The 21,076-nt window shown below is 37.5% G+C and overlaps 1 protein-coding gene across 2 annotated transcripts in view; it reads left to right on the top strand.

Moving 5' to 3' along the window:
* Positions 1-21,076, top strand: part of PIGN (phosphatidylinositol glycan anchor biosynthesis class N) — a 115,836-nt gene that overhangs the window by 8,808 nt on the left and 85,952 nt on the right. For both annotated transcript variants that reach the window (XM_084786993.1, XM_084786992.1), the window contains exons 5-12: positions 1,227-1,333; positions 2,447-2,571; positions 3,612-3,742; positions 5,109-5,225; positions 7,725-7,765; positions 11,305-11,364; positions 13,443-13,535; positions 14,140-14,195. In XM_084786993.1, coding sequence (XP_084643119.1) covers positions 1,227-1,333; positions 2,447-2,571; positions 3,612-3,742; positions 5,109-5,225; positions 7,725-7,765; positions 11,305-11,364; positions 13,443-13,535; positions 14,140-14,195 — 730 coding nt within the window. The remainder of the gene's footprint in view (positions 1-1,226; positions 1,334-2,446; positions 2,572-3,611; positions 3,743-5,108; positions 5,226-7,724; positions 7,766-11,304; positions 11,365-13,442; positions 13,536-14,139; positions 14,196-21,076) is intronic.

Here is a 21,076-nt window from a genome sequence, read left to right as displayed (position 1 = left end):
GAAAATGCCTTACCTCAGGTCTCATGATGCATTTCTCAACTGAGGCGCCTTTCTCTCTGATGACTCTAGCTTGTGTCAAGTTGTCACACAAAACCAAGCAGTACATCTGGATATAAGTGCAACTACTAAAGAAAATATGTGTTCAGAATTGTACTTAAGTTGTTCACAGACTGGTATTTCACTGGACAAACCCCACTTGCTATTTATATTTCATTCTTTAGGAAGCAGTGAAGGCTTATTAAGTTACTGTGGCTTGCCAAATTAATCTTCCTACTTCTGGCCACAGTTGATAAGACAGAAGTGATGCTTGGTGAGACACAACTTGATAGGAATGAGACATTCTGCACAGTAGGTAAATAACAACTGCTTCAGGTGTCTGCATCTGTAATGTGGGAGGTAGGATGGCTGAGCTCAGGGGATGCTGTAAATGTCATTACTTCATGATGTGTTATCCTCATGACCTATGTAAAAGTTTATCCAGCCAGAAGTTGATTGTAGAGTCTTAATACAAGTCTTATAAATTCATAAGATTAACATATTGGTCCACCTCTTTATTTGGCAGTAAGGAGCATTTGGATTCCTTTCCCCAATCCTTGCTTTTGAGACAGTGTCTGTCTGGCTTCAGACTTGTGATTTTCTTTCTCCACTGATGCTGAGATTACAGACACACATCAAAATTCTAAGCTCTTTAATTCCTTGTGTTGAGACAATTACATATCATTTTAAGACAAGTGAAATGTTTGTGTTTGCTTTAGGAAGGATGATGCTAGCCGTCTTCATCTATCTCATACTGTAATCTCTTAACAGGCATATGTTTAAATGGAAAAAACTTTAGAACTTATTTTTATCTTATTGCATATTAGGATTTTGACTTTAGCAAGTTAAGTAAGTTATTTGAAAGACCAAAGGAATATGTTGATGTATATAACATGACTCATGGCACGTAAAATAATTGTTAATTATTTCTCCTATCTATCCTTTCTCTATCATAAAGCACTTTGTAATTCATTCTGGCTATTGTAAACTTCTTGAAGTAGAGCCATGTATGATGGGAATGTGGCTGTAATCTTAGAATTCAGGAAGCTTAAGAGCAAAGACTAGCATGGCCAATACAGCAAGATGATCTCAAAACAACAACAAAAATACTTGATTGTTTCATGTTTTATGAAGCTTAAAAATTTATTTATTTCTTTTTAATTTGTGTTTTCCTCAAATATCCTTTTCAGGTGCTAGTGGTGACCATGTTTATACATATAGTTACGATGCTCAAAGGGAGGATTTTGGTGCCCACGATGCCACCAAACTGGATACCTGGGTCTTTGATAAAGTTAAGGTGCGTGTTGTTCTGCTTTGTTTTGAAAGAGGGTCTTGTTCTGTAGCCCAGGCTGGTCATGGTGCTGGGCCTTCTTGCTTCAGCAACCAAGTCCTGGTTTACATGGGAAGACCACTACATCTGCGCATGTATTTTCTATGCAGTGATTTATAGCTGTATACATTCTTATTTAAAGTCTTGAAAGGTTATTTCTTAGTGGGCTCATCTCAGGTTTAGTTTGCTGCCTATGTGAACTTGATTCCGTGTTGCATCATGCTCTTTTAAAGGACATTACCTGGTTAGTATCTCATAGCTTCCTAAACCTTATGTCCATGGCTAAAACTTTTGGTAGTCATGGAAAAATTATAATTTAGCTCAAGTAAGCTATACATGGAAGTTTAAGGGTAGTTTTAGTCTTGAATAGTTTCTCTTTATTATTCCACTTATACTTTTACATACTTTAAATAATTATTTTTCAGAAATACCCATCTTGATGAAAGTTAACATCTTCTATATACAGTTATATATACAATAATGATACCCATTAATGTAATCTGTTTATTAAAAATAATTTTAAAGCACTCTCCATGGGTATTTGCATACATGCTCATGAATGTGAGTGGGAGAATTCTGTGTCTGCAGGGCTTATGAATCCAGTTTGCTATTGCAGCATTAACTTTACAACCTCTGAACTGTCCTCCACTGTACACCAAGAGCAGGTCCCAGTCATGGAAGAGGAAGTTCTAATAATAACTTAAATGAGATGTCACAATTTGAAATGGCAGTGGACAGGTTAATGAAAAATGATCCATTTCCAATTATATTTAAATACAATAAGTATTCTTGAACTGTTCCCACCACTACTGTTTGACATATGCCTCTTAACAAAATATTTCTTCAGTTTTTTAAAACTTATAATAGATCCATGGTATGAAATTAAACTTCCTTTCTATAATTATTTTGCCTCATTATATCAAAATAGCTAAGTGATTATTTGGACAAAAATGTCTCAAGTGATCACAAAAATTTTATGCAAGTATGTTTTGAAGACAAAGATGAAACAATATGATTTTATTTTATAGTTTTTTACAATTGAAATAAGCAACTCTTTTTCACCTGATTTGTTACATGTAGGACTTCTTTGATGCTGCAAGGAACAATCCGTCTTTATTCTCAAAAGTAAATGAAGAGAAAGTAGTTTTTTTCTTACATTTATTAGGAATAGATACAAATGGACATGCTCATCGACCATCATCAAGGTAATTTTAATGGTGTGTTCTATTTGATCTTGTGGGAAACTTTGTTTCAATTTTTGTTGTAGTATGAAATTGTCCTTATAATTATGACAATAAAACTAATACTGTAATACTCTATGTAACTGTTACTCTGTGTAGTGTTTTCAATTATACAATGTGTAATTCTATACTGGTTAAATCACTTGTGCTTTGGCCATACTGCACAGTAAACTAAGTGAAATAGATCTTGCACTTACTACATATTCTTCATTTATCAAGGCAGAAAAAAAATCTATAAAATACCCATTTTATGAATATTTCCAATAAATTTCAAAAGCACAAACATTTTATGGTATGAGTTTTTATAATAGAAGATGTAATTACTTTGTCTGTTTATTTAATGGGCATTATACCCACAATTGTATAAAGTTTTGTTTATTACTTGTTTAGTGGTATTCTCAGCTTTGCAGGCCATAAGAAAGAAGAAATCATTTAAACTTGTATTCTTTATTTTGAATTGATTTTGTATTAACTGTAATGTCAGTTGGTTTAATTACTAGCATAAATATCTCATATTTTCCCAATTTAACATGATGCACTGTTTCTACCAGTGAAATATATGTTTATTTTAAACTGGCTTTGTTCAACTCTATGGGAAGCTGGAATATAGTTTGTTCTCAACACTGTAGTAGATATAAATCACAGGTATGTTATAGCATGGAAATATTCTGTACTTTAATATTGATACTGTTGTAGTAAGGTCATCAGAACAGTGCAGTTTATAAGGAACACAAACTTGAAAGTCTTCATTATCCTATTTAGGATTTAAAAGGTGTTCATTGAAATATATTTGCTAATCAATACTTTCCTTTTAAAATGTCTGTGAAAACTATTTCAGTTTTTAAAACCCATTAAAGGAGAAAATACTAGTTTTACGAGGGTGCTCTATTTCTAAATAGTAAAGATTAAATCTGAAAGCGTTTCTTTAGTTCTTGACCTTAACTGTAATGAGTCTAGATTGGATACATTTAATTTCTCTACTTTTTTTGTCTCTTTGTAAACAGGGAATATAAGGACAGTATTAAAAAAGTTGATGACGGAGTGAAGGAAATTGTTTCACTATTCAAGCATTTTTATGGAGATGATGGGAAAACAGCATTTATCTTTACCTCTGACCATGGAATGACAGACTGGGGTTAGTCTGTCTACCTTAACGTTTCAGTGCTGCCTTAGTTAAAGTAGTGGCAGATGTAGCTTGCAAATACTATGTTCAGAAGATCAGGTGTAAGCACGTAATTGTATGTTGAAAATGTCCAGCCTTCTTTAAAAACAACTTTTTTTCTAATTGTAAAAAGAACACATGCTCATTTACAAATGAGAAAGTAGGGGGGAAAAACCCAAGTATTTAAAATTTTTCTTTACACTTTTATATTAGAAAAGAAATTCCACCTGAAATTTATATATGAAAGCAAAGGGAGTGAAGCTAGTTAAGAGGTATTGCTGAGCACTGCCTAGGACAACTGAACTTGCAATAGGTAAGTCTGCTGCCTTTGAGAGTCCCAAGGCAAATGTAGTTTGCACTCAGAGAACAATATGACATAAAGGTGAGGTTTGAGTTCTTGAATCACAAGATGAAATTCTAGTGAGCTGGATTCCATTTTATAAAGGACAGCTTTCAGCTGCCCTATCTATAGTGAGGCTAGAAGAAAAGGGTTCTGTGTCATTTACTTGTGCGTAGCTGTGACCAAAACGTGAGGGAAACGTAAAAGGAAATACTGACTTTGACTCACTGTTTTAGAGGCTTTGCTGTGTTTGGTTGGCTTGGGCAGAACTCCATGTGGCTGAAGGTGATTGGCAGAGGAGGCTGTTTTGTTTTTACCTTTAGCAGATAGGAAGCAAAGATAGAGCAAAAAGGATGAAGGCAAGTTATCACCCTCAAAAGCATACCTCTGGTGACTGATCATGCCCGCTACCCCTGTATCCTAATGCTTCTACAGCCTCCCAAAGTATCGCTGCCAGCAGAGCACCAAGTATTTAGTACGTGAGCCTGTTGGAAACATACTACTTTCAAACCATGGTGAATCTGTACACCTTGCTGTCATGTACATACCACTTGCTCCCAACTGAAAGATGATTTCCCTGAAAATTTCTTCCCTACTCTTTCTGTCTCTGTCTGCCCTGACCCTTTCTGTGATGATCCCTGGGTCGTGGTGTGTGTGTACACAGTGATACAGATGTCCCATTAATGGCCAGATGTTCAGTAGCCACCTGTTTTCATCACTTACTGGTTGTGTATCACTGTAATTACTGCTGCTCATTTTAAGACGCAGCTTCTTTGGCTAAAGCTGACAAAAGCAGTGTTCCGTGGATATGAGTATAGTTATTGAGAATTTGACAGTTACATCATATCTATTTATCAAAGTAGCAGTAGTCTCCACATTTGGCCTATGACTTTCCTGCCTATATGTGGACCATTTCTTTAAAAGAAAACGTTTAGAGATTATTTTGCCATTGTCAGTGATTCTATACTTACCTGATGACTCTTGATGTCTTCGCTGCAGGTTCCCATGGGGCTGGTCATCCTTCAGAGACTTTAACTCCTTTAGTGACTTGGGGAGCTGGAATCAAATTTCCTCAAAAGGTATCAGCTCAGCAATTTGATGATGAGTTTTTAAAAGGTACAAACATTTGTCTTTATTGTCACAAATGGCTAAATAGCTAGCTTTTAAAATAAAACTAAAATTAAGCTAAGTTGACTTTTTCACTTAAGAAAATAACTTCAAGTTGTTTGAAATCCCTCATTTTATTGTTTGTCTCGTAATTTTTGTCATTGTATTATCAAATTCTCTAAGTCAAGAGGTTGGTTAGTTTTTTCTTTCTCTCCACACTCTGCCCCCTCAAGAACCATTTGTTGAACATTTTACAAAATACCACTGATAATAGCTATTTTGGCCTTTCTAAATGTCTATGAATTGGAAATTTTAATCTTGTTTTTATTAAATTATAATTTTAAAAAATTGAATAGGAGTAAATAAGAATAAAACTAATAAGAAAGAATACTCAATTGATTACAATTTTCCAACGTAAGCAAAACAAATAACCAACCAAACAAAAAACCCCATACTATTAATTATGAGATTTTAGTACCTAAGAATACATATTCCTTATACAAGAAGCTACCTATAATACCAAGTTATTTCTGTCTGGACCCGGATGAAGACAGAACAGCATGTCTTCATGTAAGTCATGGTGCGTATTTCATTATGCACTGCATATATATGTGCACTCTATATATCAGTGCTGCCAGAGAGTACCAGGCCAGTTCACAGGCCCACAGAGAAAGTATTTGACAAAGGGCCAGAGTACAGCAGTAGTAAACTGTTATATGATTCTTCCAGATTTAGTTAAGCACAAATGAATAGAATTTAGACACTTAAAAAAATCTTGTATGCTATCTTTGGGATGGTTGTGTGCTATCACAGGGTGTTCAGGTTGTGGTCCACATGTGGCCTAGGATTGTTACAAATGTTGCCCAGTACAAAATCATAAGCTTACTAGTAAGTGTTGGGATTCAGACCCAAGAAAAGGGGCTGAGGTGCCTATTTAACATAACAAAGAGGACTATGTAATCCAGACCTTTTGGTCCCACCCCCACCCCCACCCCTGTCTTCATGCACTTTCTCTCCCTGCCCCACTCCCCTTTTCTGTCTTCCAATCTGCATGGTAACCTCTCACTTCCTCCTGTGACATCAGTGAACCCTCCTGAGAGCAACCCAAAAAAAGCCTGCCTTTATATACTTGGATTTGGTTTGAATTGATGAATTTTGTTGGTGGAGGTAACCTATCAGTAGGCTTGCATAAAACATAAGTTTGTTTGTTTGTTTGTTTGTTTGTTTGAACTCAGTTGAGCCATTCTTGAGCATGTTCTCTGTAGAAGATAACATTATGTCCCAATGGTCTGAAGCAGATATATGTTCGCATTCATTTATGCCATGGAAACTCCTGCCTAGTAGGAGATTAAAGCAATTATAAGCAAAAGTTATATATTACGAGTAAGTACTATGTGATTAAAATTATGAGTTAGTGCTGTATTAGTTACTTTGTATTGCTGTGGTAAACACCATGACAAAAGCAACATGGCAAGGACTTCAAACTAAGATCTGGTACTGACAGAAGGTAGGGAATATGCTTGAGCATAGGCACAGAAAGGACTTGTGAACAGGAGTCTAGGAATGGTAGCCTGAAGACCAACAACTGCCATTTGAATAAAGAAGCAGCCTACAAAATGGGGAAAATCTTTACTAATTATATATCTGACGGAGTTAGTAGCTAGATTATATAAAGACCTCAAAACTAAATAACAGCAAAAACAAAGACTGGGACATGAAACAGAAAATTCTCAAAAGACGAAATACAAAGGACTGAGAAATAACTATTTTTTTTTTTAAGTTCAAATGCTTAGCCATCAGGGAAATGCAAATCAAAGTTACTTTGAAATTTCATCTTAGCTTGCAGATGTGCTCCAGAACACAAACAACAAATGCTGGTGAGGATGTGGGGAAAGGAAACACTCACTGCTGGTTATTCACTTACTGAGAGCAATAAAGAGCTTATGCTGGAGTGCAAATTGGTACAATCACTGCGGAAATCAGTGTGGGGTTCCTCAAAAAGCTACAAATAGATTCAGCCCATGAAAGGAATTTTAATAGTCACTTAATATACTGTTTTAAAAATTTGGGGCTAATGATCATAGGAGCATCAGAGTTACAGTTTTGAATACTTTGCTAACAGCTGACCACCTAGAAAAAGGGAGAGAAGGTGTGTTGTCTGCTCTGCTGCAGTTGCCTCAGTAGCTGATACACAGTGGCAAGTAGCAGCCTTGCTGACAGTTGGTATTGAGCTTACACTTGTTTCCTTGGATGTTTTGAGCATTATTTCTCTAAACGAACATGTTAAGAGCTTAATAAATCACAGAAAACACTAAAGATTTGTTTTTCAGTTTTTCTTTTTAAAAATTCCCTAGAAAACACTCTTCTGCTTTTTAAAACTTTTCATACATGGTTTGAGAGAGAGGTTTCCAATATGTGTCCTTTACATGGAGTGGCCAACACTCCTGAAAATAAGACAGTTTGTTCTTGCTAAAAATCTTAACATGTTTTATGTGTATGGTCTTTCAGAATGGAGATTGGAAAACTGGAAGAGGCGCGATGTCAATCAGGTATTCCTGTAAATTTAATTATGTTATTTAGTATAAGTAATTTTTAGAAAAATAGGCAACAATAATAGTAGAAGTAGCAAAAGATTTTCCAACATGTTTCTGTTATGGAGGCTGCTTCTAGTTAGTGCAAGTGCTTTAAAACAAAAAATACCTACAACAAAGACGAAGTGAGATTTTGAGATGGCCAAGTAGGTAAAAGGCTTGATTCAGAACCCTCACCACCTGAGTTCAATCCCTACAACTCTAAAGTTTGTAGAAATGAACTGACTACAAAGTTGTCCTCTGATCTCCACATGCATGTTTCGGCATACATGGTTCCCTCCCATCTTCCATCATATACGCAATAATAAATAAATAATTTTAAAGTCATCAATTGAAAACAAAAGAGTTTTTCCAGGGGGCTGAAGTGAGCAAGAGTTCTTACTATGAGAATAAGACCTGAATACAAATCCCTAGCACCCACATAAAATCCCTGTATGGCTCATGTATCTGTAGCTTTAGAGTTGGGAAGTGAAGACCAGCAGATCCCAGGAGCTTGCTGCACGGTCAGCCTGCTGAGCAGACAACAAGTGTCTGCTTAATTAAGTGAGAGACCCTGTCACAAATTACAAGATGGAGAGCAATCGCCTCTGACTTCCACTTGTCTGTGATAGCACACGTATATACACCATACCTTCCACCCAATAGGCTCCTTCCAAGTAACAGTAGTTAGTATTATGTAAATTGAAATGTACATGCTTATTACATTTCTTTGATTTCTATAATGGTAGAATTGTTTACATTAATCAGAGGTACACAAAAACTACTCTTAGGAGTTTCTTTCCTTTTATTAATATATACTTTGCTTTTTCACTCTGTTAGCCTAATAAATATCCTTGCTAATGCAATGGAAAAGGTGTGAGAAGAATATAAATTACATAGCCACAGGTCTTTCCTTAACAGGAGAGTTTATGTGGAACCTAAGAAAGCTAGCATTGGTAGTGGTGGCGCACACCTTCAATCCTAGCACTTGGGAGGCAGAGGCAGGTGGATCTCCATGAGTTTGAGGCCAGCCTGGTCTACAGAGCTAGTTCCACGAGAGCCAAAGCTACAGAGAAACCCTGTATTGGGGGAGAAAGAGCTAGACTGAATATTACCATATGGTTATAATAGTGGCACATAACTTGTCTTTTAGGTCAAGTACAGGGTGACATTTTCTTATAGAGGGTAAACCAAGGTTTGGGGACTCAATTTTATGTCTATCCTTTGAAAATATGTTTCTCGGATAAAAATATTTCCCCTCCTTAGGATCAATGCATGGTACCTAAGAAAATGAAAATATATATATATTTAAAATAATAAATTTATAGAGCTAGAGAGATGGCTCAGCAGTTAAGAGCACCGCCTGCTCCTCCAGAGTCTCTGAATTCAATTCCCAGCAACCACATGGTGGCTCACAACCATCTATAATGAGATCTAATGCAGGTATAAATGCAGGTATAAATGCAGATAAAGCACTCATATACATTAAATAAATAAATCTTCAAAAAAATGGCAATTTATAAAAAAATCAATTTGCTAATTTATAATTTAAAAATCAGTCTAAAAAGCTAGAAATTATTTGAGGATCATAATACAAAAAAATCCTATATTTATATCAAGAATAGATCTTAGTAAACAACTGAATGTAGAGTTTGTTTTTCAAACCCCCAGTCTGTTGGGTAATATTGGTGTACATCTACATTAGATAAGAATATTTGTATTCGATCCTCCAACCAACACTCATATGCCCACTTGTGCCGTGTGTCAATTGGGGTAGTTGTGAAGAAAGGCAAACGCAAACTGTGACCTGGGATGCTTCTACTGTATAGGTGAGAACTGATGCAATCAAAGCAGTGTATAAACAAATGTGAAGCTAGAACTACATGTTCCATAGGAGAGGCCCATAGCTGAGAGAGCATGGGATGTGTATGTCTGGTAAACTCCTTGGAAAAGGTTTCCTGGAAAGGTTAGAATTGAGCCGAGATTGAAGAATAAGCGAGAGTAATAAGGCCAGGGCAGCAGCTCAGCTCTCCAGGGAGAGGAGCAGCATGAGCAGAGAGCCTGGCATAGAAGCCATTTCACATCCTGACGGGCGTTAGAAGAGGCTTGTGTTCAGAGTCTCCGGCCGTATGATGTCAGGCAGAAGCAGCTAGGCACAGGTCCAGTAGGACATGATGGCCCTTGGGGACTTAGTTCCAAAAGCTTGAGGAAGCTCTTGGGGTGTATGTCCTCAGCCTTCAGGGTGAATAGACGAAATGAGCGGGAGACAAAAGTCTAATGGAAGGCTTTGAATACTGACAGTTGTCTTGAACTGGCATGAATCTGTTACAAACTTTACAAACTCTTATGTTAAATGAGGTACTTAAAAAGGAGCACCAGAGAAACAAGAGGAAGTTAGCAATAGGTGTTAATGGGGCCAAGAAGAGAATTTATCCCAGTGTCATTGAGAAGGAAGCCTGGTAAGAGCAACTGTTGTACCTGCCCTTCATTGTGTGCTACTGTGTGCTAGATACATTGTAAGTTTATCCCGTTTAATTCTGCCTTCCCTTTGTAAGGGAGAAAGGTATATTTAATTGCTAAGAAAACTGAGGCAGGGCTGGAGAGATGGCTCAGTGGTTAAGAGCATTGCTCTTCCAGAGGTCTTGAGTTCAATTCCCAGCAACCACATGGTGGCTCACAACCATCTATAATGTGATCTGATGCCCTTTATGGTGTGCAGGTGTAAACGCAGGCAGAGCAATGTATACATAATAAATAAATAGATGTTTAAAAAAAGAAAAAAGAAAAAAACTGAGTCATTGGGAAAGTCTAAAACCTTGCTGAAGTTTTCCAAGCCAGCAAGCCAGGATTGAAGCTGTCTCATCCAACTTATAAATATTTTACTACTTGACAAAATTTGAGGGTAATATAAACACAGCCAATTAAATTTAGAAAAATAGAGGTTGTTAACTCCATTTCAGAGATTAGTCTCTGGATGATAGTAGGTCAAAGCTTACAAAAGGCTGAGGAGTGGGTAGTGAGACAAAGAAAAACAGCAGAAACATAAACCACTCTCTAAGAAGGTGGAATTGTAAAAGAAATAGCCACAGTGCCATTTGGGCTTTTTTCTTTCTTCATTGGCTGGCCAGACTTCCCTCTGATGAGCTTAACTCTTTAATGCTGTGCTCATTTCTCCAGATAAAATCTACTGCTTTTTCTTTTATGTGTACCGAAGCATTCTTTTACAAGATACTGAAAACTTACACAAAACAGTCAAGTTCTGTGCTAATAGGGCAAGTGATTTTTGTTGGATTTTGTGTTGTATTGATGACCTTTAATGGTTACTTTTGAAATGAATTTTTTGTAGGTTCATGAATTTCTAGCAATTTGCATTTAAAGGCACTGGTATATAAAATATATAAATGCTTAAAGGTTTTTTGATTGTAATAAATAATGGTGATGTATATAGTTGTATGAGAGGATACAGTTTGCTGGTTTATACATGTAGATTCACTAGAATTGAACTCCTCTATTTCTAGGCTGATATTGCACCACTGATGGCGTCCCTTATTGGAGTTCCCTTTCCTCTTAATTCGGTGGTAAGGAATAACACGTGTTACCAATGCTCCATATAAAAATAGAACTTTTTATGTGCCTATGTATAATCTTTAGCTGTACTTAAAACTGTATTCCTTCCTGCATACCTATATCTAAATAGGTAATACCTCATAACTCATTATATGCTATATAACATGGAAGAAAGTTTGCCTTTAAATGTTTTATTTATTTTAAAAAGATAAGATTTTTATTTATTCTAGTAACACACACAACAGAAACTGAGTTCTTTTAAAGAAATATTAGAAAAGATATTGATGATTTGCTAGATCACATAGATTCTTGAAAATCATATTTGGCAGTCAACAGCCAAGAGGGCCCTGGCATGGCTATGCTGTTCACTTCCCCAACCCTAGGGTAGAACAAAATATACTTGCTGCCCTCTGACTGTCAAGAACTAAATCTAGATTGTCTGGCTCAGGTATTCCCTACCTTTCCACAGAGAAGGACAGTGAGTGCCTATGATTACAGTTCCATGCAGGAAGTAGTAATGCTGCTAAGAATGGGTTTGGGCAGGGCTGTGTTGTTGGTGCACGACTTTAATCTTAGCACGATGGAGGAAGAGGCAGGTGGATCTCTTTGAATTTCAAGCCAGCCTGGTCTACAGAGTGAGTTCCAGGATAGCCAGGGCTGTTACACAGAGGAGAGAGAGAGAGAGACAGAGAGAGGGAGGGAGGGAGGGAGGAAAGGAAGAAAGGAAGAACTTCCGGCACTCCCTAAAAAAGAATGGGTCCAAGTGGTGAAAGCCAAGAAAAATAGAATATACTGGTTACAACCACCAAAACTTTCTTGGTTTTCAAAGTCAGATTTACGTTAAAAATGGAATATAATCAGAACTTTTAAGTAATAAGATCTTGAGTGCCATAAGTATGTGTTTTTGGTAATTTTACTCATAAATTGAATAGAATATCCTTATGTGTCTAATATAAGTCCTATTTATTTCCTTTTGTCTTAACAACAAAAACAAAAAAACATATTATAGCTGTGGCTATTACAGTCATTATTCTTTGTGTACAGCATACTTAATTTACTGAGCACATAAGAATATACCCAACTTTAACGAAAAATGTTCATTTTTGCCTCCCAGCCTTAAAGGTTTCAATCTGTGGTGACCTACTGTGGCAGGAATATGTGCCAGACCACACCCAAAACTTCTTGCTTTTTGACAAAGAAACAAAAAGACCAAGATGTGGTAGTCTTAGAAGAAGGTGTATCCCTAATGCCCGAATGACCACCCCTAAAGTTTCTGTCACTTCTCGCTAGGTCTTACCTCTTCACTCTTGTACACATCACTGTAGTAATCTGCCAGTGTTAGACTTTAGTTGACTTTAATTCATCTCATTTCTTTATTTAATTCATTTTATCTGCTTTGTAAGAGGTTTTTTTTCAGTTATGGTTTTTAATTTTTTTCACTTAATTCAGTAATTTATTTTTCTGTGTATCTTTTTTGTTTCATTTCTGTTTTTTGTTTTGTTTAATTTTAGCTTTGTGTATGTGTATGCCACATGTGCACCTGTTCAGGCTTTTGTAAGCTACCCAATGGGGGTTCAGGAAACTGAAGTCTCATCCTCTGGAAGAGTACCAGAAGCCTTTAACTAACCACTGATGAACGTGAACTCTTTTTAGTTTTTAAGTGTTATGAATGTGTAGTTTAGTGCTTGCATGAGTGTCTGTGCAGCACAGGAGTGCCTGATGTTCTCAGAAGAGTCTATCAGAGCCCCCTGGAACTGCGGTTTAAACATGGTCATAAGCCCCAAGTGGGTGCTGGGAACTGAGCTCAGGTCCTCTCGAAGAGCAGCCAGTGCTCTTAACCACTGAGCCACCTCTCCAGATCCACATCAAGTGCTCTTATTTGCTGAGTTATCGCTAGCTCCTAGTTTTCTCACTGAAACAGAATCTTACTCTGTAGCTCAGGCTGGTAAGGAACTTAACCACCTTGGCCTCCAAAATGCTAGGGTTAGAGGGTTGTGATTTTTTAAAAATTTTTAAATTTTTAATTTTTATATTTTTACAAGTAGAGCTTCACAGTCTTTATTAATACTTGTTATATTTTTGCTTTTAGGGAACACTTCCTGTGGATTATCTTAACAACACTGGTCTCTTCAAAGCAGAGAGTATGCTTAGCAACGCAGTACAGATTTTTGAACAGTTCAAGGTGAAAAACAAACAACTGAACTATAGTATAATTTTTATCTGTGTTAAGTAAAATATTTGATTTTATATTCTAATGAATAATTTCCTATAACTTAGTATCTTGGATTGTGAATATTTGCCTAGTGTCATAACGTTTTTATTCCTGAAATACGGGTTTTATGGGTCAGTTAAAGGGTATAGAATTGCCTTTGAGTAGTGCCACTTACTATCAGATTGCCATATATGCTTATAAAGAATGTAAGTCTAATCATTATTTGTTGGAATATGCCCCCAAAAGTAGGTTAGTGATGCCAGCATTACAGATGTGACTCTCTAACTGAAACTTTGCCTGTCTTTATTTCCAAAGAGTTAAGGAAGAATGTAATTACATTATAGTACACTATTTTTGCAAGATTGATGTACTTAATTATCAGCTTACTGAGATAGTAAAATATTATTTAATTTTTAAAAAATATTTGTTAAATAATATAACATAACACAAAATTCCATTTATTTCCATAAAAGTTAATCATCCCTGAAGAGCCATTTTAATTGATACCTATATTTCAGAATGAAATTCATTATTTTTTCTCATAATAAAATAAGTATTCACACTTGCTTCCCAGGTGAAGATGACTCAGAAAAAAGAATTTACTTTACCATTTTTGTTTACACCGTTTAAGTAAGTCTTAAATATTTTTTATTAACTTGAAGGGAAATTTTTTCACTTGTATTTAATGCCAGTGAGATAGAGTAATTTATGTATAAACGTTGTCATTTTTGTGTGTAGTAAAGCAGATGTCAAACTGAAGTCTTCCTGTTTACTTTCACTAAGGAGCCAAACATTGTGTACGTCTGAGTGGCTAGAAGAGTAAGGAGATGTGTGGTACTGTAGTGACCTACATAGGAAGGGGTCAGCTCATTAGTTACACATAGGGGCTTAGATACCAGATCTGGGTGGAGCCATCACTATGAAGAGTTGATAGAGACTGTTCAATATGTAGAAGAGTATCCTCTCTGTAGAGAGTGTACAGAGTGACAGGGAAGGCCATGTGTGGTAGTTAGAGAAACAAAGGCTCCTACCAGTGGGCAAATATGACAGCCACGTTGATGGGCACCAGATTTCTTTGTTTCAGATCCCAGAGAAGATCTGTTTTTCTTAAACAAGGGCAGATCTGAATCCTAGCCTTGCTGTTCTTTATGACTGTCCGTGTAGGCTTAGCGGTTTTCTCAGCCTCTTAGAGGTTTGTATTCAGAAGGGTTTTACTTCTGATGAAAAAATAAGTTTAGATTATAGGAGTTTTAGGAATTTAATTAAGTGGTTTTATTGGAATTATTATCATCATCACCTCATTGGAATTACTATTGTCAAGCTATATAATACAAATGTATTGTATAAACCAGAAAGGTTTAAGTATTATGTTAGTATGCTTGTTTTGTATGTGTGTGTGTGTGTGTATATATACATATGTATGTATATATATATGGATCTTAAAGATTGTTTTTCATTTCGCTTCTTAAGGAGATATGCTTTCAGCAAGTATTTCTAGAATGGCAGGTCAGTAGGCTACTCCAGTCATTTTGTACCAGGATAATAAGCAATTGGTTAGACTTGGCCTTGGCCCCAGATGACACAAATTTAGCATTGCTGTGAATATGTTATAAGAACATGTGTGTCTGGGAGGCCTGAATGCCACCTACCTGGAAGTGTGCTTGGGAAGGCCCAAGCCGCGTAGGCTTCCAGGCAGAGAAGAGTGAAGCGTGGGGTCGGAGGTTCTGTCTCTCCCAGGAACACTGGTGTCTGAGACGAGAAGGGTGGAGCATGGAGCATCCATGCCAGAGGATCACCAGTTCAGCTGGAGGTTCAGAAGAAGGATGTCTCTGCAGTATGCGTTACTGCGCTTTTAGCTGGGCCGCCAGCACCAGGCCAGTTGTCGCTAGGAGCTCGGGACTCCGGAACTGAGCCAGGTGGCAGCAAAGGCCTGGTCGGACTTGGGCAAATCAGTGGCTGCTTTGACAACAGGCAGTAAGGGAGGTTCGGAGTTCTGAAATCAAGAGGCAGTGGCTGGAGCCCAGTTTGGTTTGGGTGGGCAGAATGGGTGCTTCGAGAACAGCTGGCTGCTTGCTTTCACAGACGGGCACTGTGGTAGGAGGAGTGGTGCGGGAAAGATGGCGACAGTGCGGGAAAGATGGAGGCCACATTCCTTTCTGACATGCCAGTGTATGGTGGACGCGTGGGAGTTCCAAAGCCAGTGGTGATCCCACAGTGCTTCAGCCCTTCCTTTAAGCTGACATACTAATGGCAGAAGGTGCTATTGAAGCTTTGTGCCAGGTCAATTTACAGCCAGAACATAAATTCAGTGTCTATTCTGTGGCGGGCAGTGGTCAAGCAGGCTTCAGCAGCAGCTGAAGCAAATATGGCTGCCTGGGAGGGAGCCAAGCATCGAGGTCCAGCCGTAAATCCTCAGGGATGAGGGAGCTCTTCTCTCCCCAGAATAAATGACGAGACTCAGATGATCTTTGGTGAAATATAAAATAGTGCCCCCCCCCCCTTATTTCCTGTAAAACAGGGACTTACAAACCTTGGGCAGAGGGAGGAGTTTTGAAGTGAATGTGTTTGATTCGCTGGGGCTAGGAGTTCCAGGAGTACTTTATTTACATGCAGCATCCCAGTCCTGTCCTAAGAAGGGGAATGCAGTACTTAATTGTCCTATGGGTAACAGGGCATGGGGGAAGAACTCCCAGTATGGTTAGAGGTATGGAAAAAGGTCCTTGGTCATTGGTCATTGGTTGAAAGCTAAGGTACCAAGACATCTCATTAGCGTGGAGGATATTTCCAGGAATCCCCAGGTGCACATATAGTGGGCTTCCTATGAGGAAGGGATGGGCCTGTAAACTTCCTAAGGGCTATGTGCACTCCTTAGAGGATCTGGGGTTTCCCCAGATGAGGTCCAGTGGAGAGAGCACAGCTAAGGAAAGGAGTCCCATCATTTTAGGACTGAGATCAGGGCCTATCCAGTAATGCTAGACTTTGACCTTAATAGCAGGGTCCATCAGCGACGTGTGTGTATTAAGTGTTTCATGTGAATACATAGTACTCAACCTCTTTTTCTTGTGTTTTAAAGATTGGTTGGTTGGTTGGTTGGTTGGTTGATTTATATACCTGCAGGCCAGGAGAGGGCGTCAGATTACATTTTGTATAATTGTGAACTACTATGTGGTTGCTGGGAATTGAACTCAGGACCTCGAGAAGAGCAGTCAGTTCTCTTAAACTAAGCCATCCTCCAGGCCCACACAACTCCTTTTTCAAGAAACACTTATTGACTGAACACTGTATTTGGTTAGTTTTAATTGTTATCTTGACCCTATCTAGAGTCAGCTTGGCAGAGATTCTTAAGCAGGGATTATCTAGATCAGTGAGCATTTCTGTGGGGTATTAAACTTGATTATTTTAATTAGGAGAGGAACATCCACTCACTGTGGGATGGCACTATTCCCTAGTCAGGGAATTCTGAAGGTTGTACATACCCCTCTAGAAAGGCTGGTCAAAAATAGAGCTTTCTTCAAAGACATGTACATTTGTTTTAACCTTCTTCTACTTGGCTTAATGTCTAATGCTAGGCATTACTTTGATGCTCAACTCTTGCCTGAATGTTATTATCTGTATTTAGAGAGATTGCTTCGTGTCACGTTGGGTTTATCCCAACCATTGGCTCATCTGTCTTGGAGCAAAATGATGAGACCTGTCTCCAAACCTGTTTGGTAAAATATCTCTTGAGATGTTTCTCAAACTTTAGATAGATAAAAATGTCAAGAACCGCTTAACTAATACTGAGGAATAACAAGATAAAGAGATTTTCTTTACTAGACAGTAAGCCCATTCTAAGCTACTTATAAAGCAATATTGACACATGTATGGCATAAAGAGGTTGATATGTATGTAATATCTTATTTTTATTACAGATGGCATCTTTGATTAGTGTGGAGAAGACTTACACACAACACATTACCTTTGTACTGGAAAAATATGGCCAGGTCCTCCACTTTACTTCAGCTATACTTCAGCTATAAATTAAATTCCACATTGATTAGAAATGAAATAAAATGCTTTTTAAAAAGCAGAGTATAAAACCTATAAATAAAACAAAATATAACAGTAATAAAAAAAAAGACAGTTGGATAATATCAGAACTAAATGTTGTGTTAGATAAAATAAATTGTAAAAGATTAAGTTATTTTTAGATTTGGAGAAAATATACATATAGACTGTGTAGCAAGCATTATAATTTATGCTCTATGGAGAATTTTATACATCAGGGAAATAGCTGAGGCAGTAGAGTGCTTACTATTTAAGTCTGAGGCTCTGAGTTTGATTTCCAGAGCCTGTGGTAAAAAAAGAACAAAGAATGACAGGCCAGTTAGGCAGTTTGTGTTTACATTGCCAGCACTGTGAGAGGCAGATTCCTGGGACTTGCTGGCCAGGTATCTTTTGCAGTCCTTCCAGTGACAGACCTTGTTCTTCAAAACAAAGAGAAAAAAGATTGACCTCAGTCCCTCACATCTGCCCTTCCATACACTCCTGAACACACAAAACATTTTATACAGCAATAAAAAATGTTGCCTTAATGAAATAGAAAATTATCCTCAAGGTCCTCTGAAAGACTCCGCCCAGCAGGGTATCAAAGCAGATGCTGAGACACACAGCCAGACTTTGGGTTGGAGCACAGGGAGTCTTATGACAGATCGGGCAGTAGAGGGGCCTGGAGTGGTCAGGAGCTCCACAAGGAGACCAGTGGAGCCAACAAATCCGGGTGGAGGAGGGTGTGCACAGACTGATGCACAAACCAAGGACCAGCATAGTGAGGACCTAGACCCTCTGGTCACACGTAGGATAGGCAGCAGTCTCCTTGTGGGTCCCATAATATGGGAAGTAGGGGTTACCTCTGAGATGGACTCTGCTACACACTGGTTGATGACTTCCTCCTGGTGGGGCAGCTTTGCCTGGCCACAGAGGATACAGGCAGTCCAGAGGAGACTTGATAGGTTGAGGTCAGGTGTTAGGGGAGGAGAGTTCCCCCTTTCTGAGGATAGGGAGAAGGGGTAATGAAGGAGGGAGGTGACGACGGAAGGGGTTGTAATTGGGATATAAAGTGAACAAATTAAAAATTAAAATTGAAAAACACTGACAAAAATATTTCCTCAGTAATTTATAAAAGAGAATATATAGATGGCTGAATGAAAAGAATATCCATATTGTATTTATTGAGCATTTACTAGTCATTAAATATTGCTTTATATTTTTACATGTATTTTAAAAAAGATTATATTCCCTAACTCCATGAAACAGTTCCTGTTATTTTCCCTACTTTACAGGTAAAGAAATTGAGGCACAACAAAATGACTTTTCTGAGATTTCTAACCCCATTTCTAATCCTAACCTGAAACTAAACAGAGTGGCTTCAGAGCCTCCTGTACTTGTGACTACTTTGTAGTACCAGCTCAAAGTATGTAGACCTAGACTATATGCCTGAAGGCTTACTTTTGACAGCCTCTTCTGAGTAAGTAATTATAAGTAGAGAAATTATAGTGGGAACTGGAAACATTTATCAATAGGAGGAGGGTTAGATAACAGTAGCATTTGTATTGTGAGCCAGTTTATGGCAGCGTAAGGAAAGTGTGGTAACTGCAAATGTACTTACATTAAAAAGTTCATAAGTTGAGTACTTTGGTATATTATATAATTAATTTTAAAACTATGAAACTGTGACTATAGAGGGAATGCATGAAATATACATACCTACCTAATATTATCATGAGGCTATTAGCTAGCATTTATTAGGAATTTATAATCAGTATATATAGAATGTCAATGTTGTCTTATAAGTTGGATAAAGAAATGTTGATTTATAAACATAAAAGATGAGGGAAGGTTGAGGATATCTTTTTTTTCTATTCTCCTTTTGCCCTGAGAAATACAGTGTACACACCAGTGTGTTCTTTGTGGAAGTGAAATCATTTTGTTAGTATTGACACCTGAACATTTTATAATCTTTATATTTTCACTTAAAAGTTAGATTTCATAGCATCAGTGTTTTATCTAATAATTTTTGTTTACAGAGGTATGAAGAGTTGATGAACAGTAAAATAATTCTTGGTATAATGGAAGAGCAGAGGTTTTAAACAGGAAAAATAAGATTGCTGAAGTCCTATGTGTATTTTACATTTTTTTCTAAGAGTCCAGTAAGTTATTACTGTAATTGTATCTTCTGTTTTATCCTAAATAGATAGTTTTCATATTTAGTTTCAAATACCTCAGGAAAAAAAGGATAAAAATTATGAAATACTCCTTTTGACAAATAGAAGAAATAAGAACAAACCCACAGGCTAGTGCTGGATACTGCCTCTGCTGGTGGTACATCAAAACATGACCAGCAGGTGGCACTACATGATTAAGAGAAATTTGAAGCACTCCACTCACTGCCCTCAAAGGAGAACATACCTTGTATTTCCAAAGTGCTCAGTTTTTCTGGCAGTGCAGGTCAGTGATCCAGCACTGAGGATGAGCAGGAAGCTTGCTACCAGTCCAAGGCCAGCCTGGCATACATAGGCTAACCAAAATAATCAAAACAACCCAAAATTTGAAGTAAAAATAATGCCATGAAATGAGAAAAAAGACTTAGGGTTCTCTTCAGAGGCTGTTGGGGAAAGTGCAAACGGGCAGGAGCTGTGCACCCACCACAGGAGAACAAGCATCTAGAATGTCTTTTTCTTACTTTGAAACTTCTTGCAGTAAATTTCTTTAAAATGTAAATTTTATTTTAAAAACTTTGAATGTATTTCCCTCTAACATGGTCAGTATTGCTTCCTTGAGTCCACAGATACTGGAGTCCCTCACTCAGCTCACATACATACACTGGTTTTGAGAGGACCCTTTGTATCGCCAGTAAGATTTACTAATCACTTACGAGGTACACCATTTCTTCATTAAAACTGAAGCCAGTTTTACAAAAACAGCTTTCATAACTTACGTATGTGCTTGTGAAGTGATCCATTCACATAGAAATGAAAGTGTGATTCTGTACCATTGGTCATGTTAAGGAAAGAAACTTGACCCACAAATAATTTTTGCCTTTTTTTTCCTGCTTTATTTTCATAAGCTGTTTCCCCTCTATCTAGAAAAATATTCTAAAAAGGAATGAATGGCTGTTATAAAATATTGGACTGCTGTGATTTACAAGTGAAATATTTTTGTAATAAAATTTTGAACAAGAAACATGTGAAACTCCTTGTCCTCCTTCAGGTGAAATACTAGTTCAGCCTGAAGAACGGACAGCTTGGATGATAATCCTAAAGTGTACTCTACTTTCTTCCACAGTGCTCAGATAACTGTGAAAGGGCCTAGGCCCTTGAAGATCCTTATCACTTTCTAACAGCGTGAAGCTAAGGACCAAACACATATGGGCTTTTGGGGACCACTCAGCACCTAAGCTGCACCAATCTTCAAAGACTCTATTTGCAAATAAAATTATTCTCATGAGTACCAGAGGTTAGGAACACAACACA

This window comes from Acomys minous, assembly GCF_964271855.1.
Source record: "Acomys minous genome assembly, chromosome: 1".
NCBI classification, from domain to species: Eukaryota; Metazoa; Chordata; class Mammalia; order Rodentia; family Muridae; genus Acomys; species Acomys minous.
The sequence above is the reverse complement of the archived record's forward strand: the minus strand, read 5'-3'. Positions and strand labels throughout refer to the sequence as shown.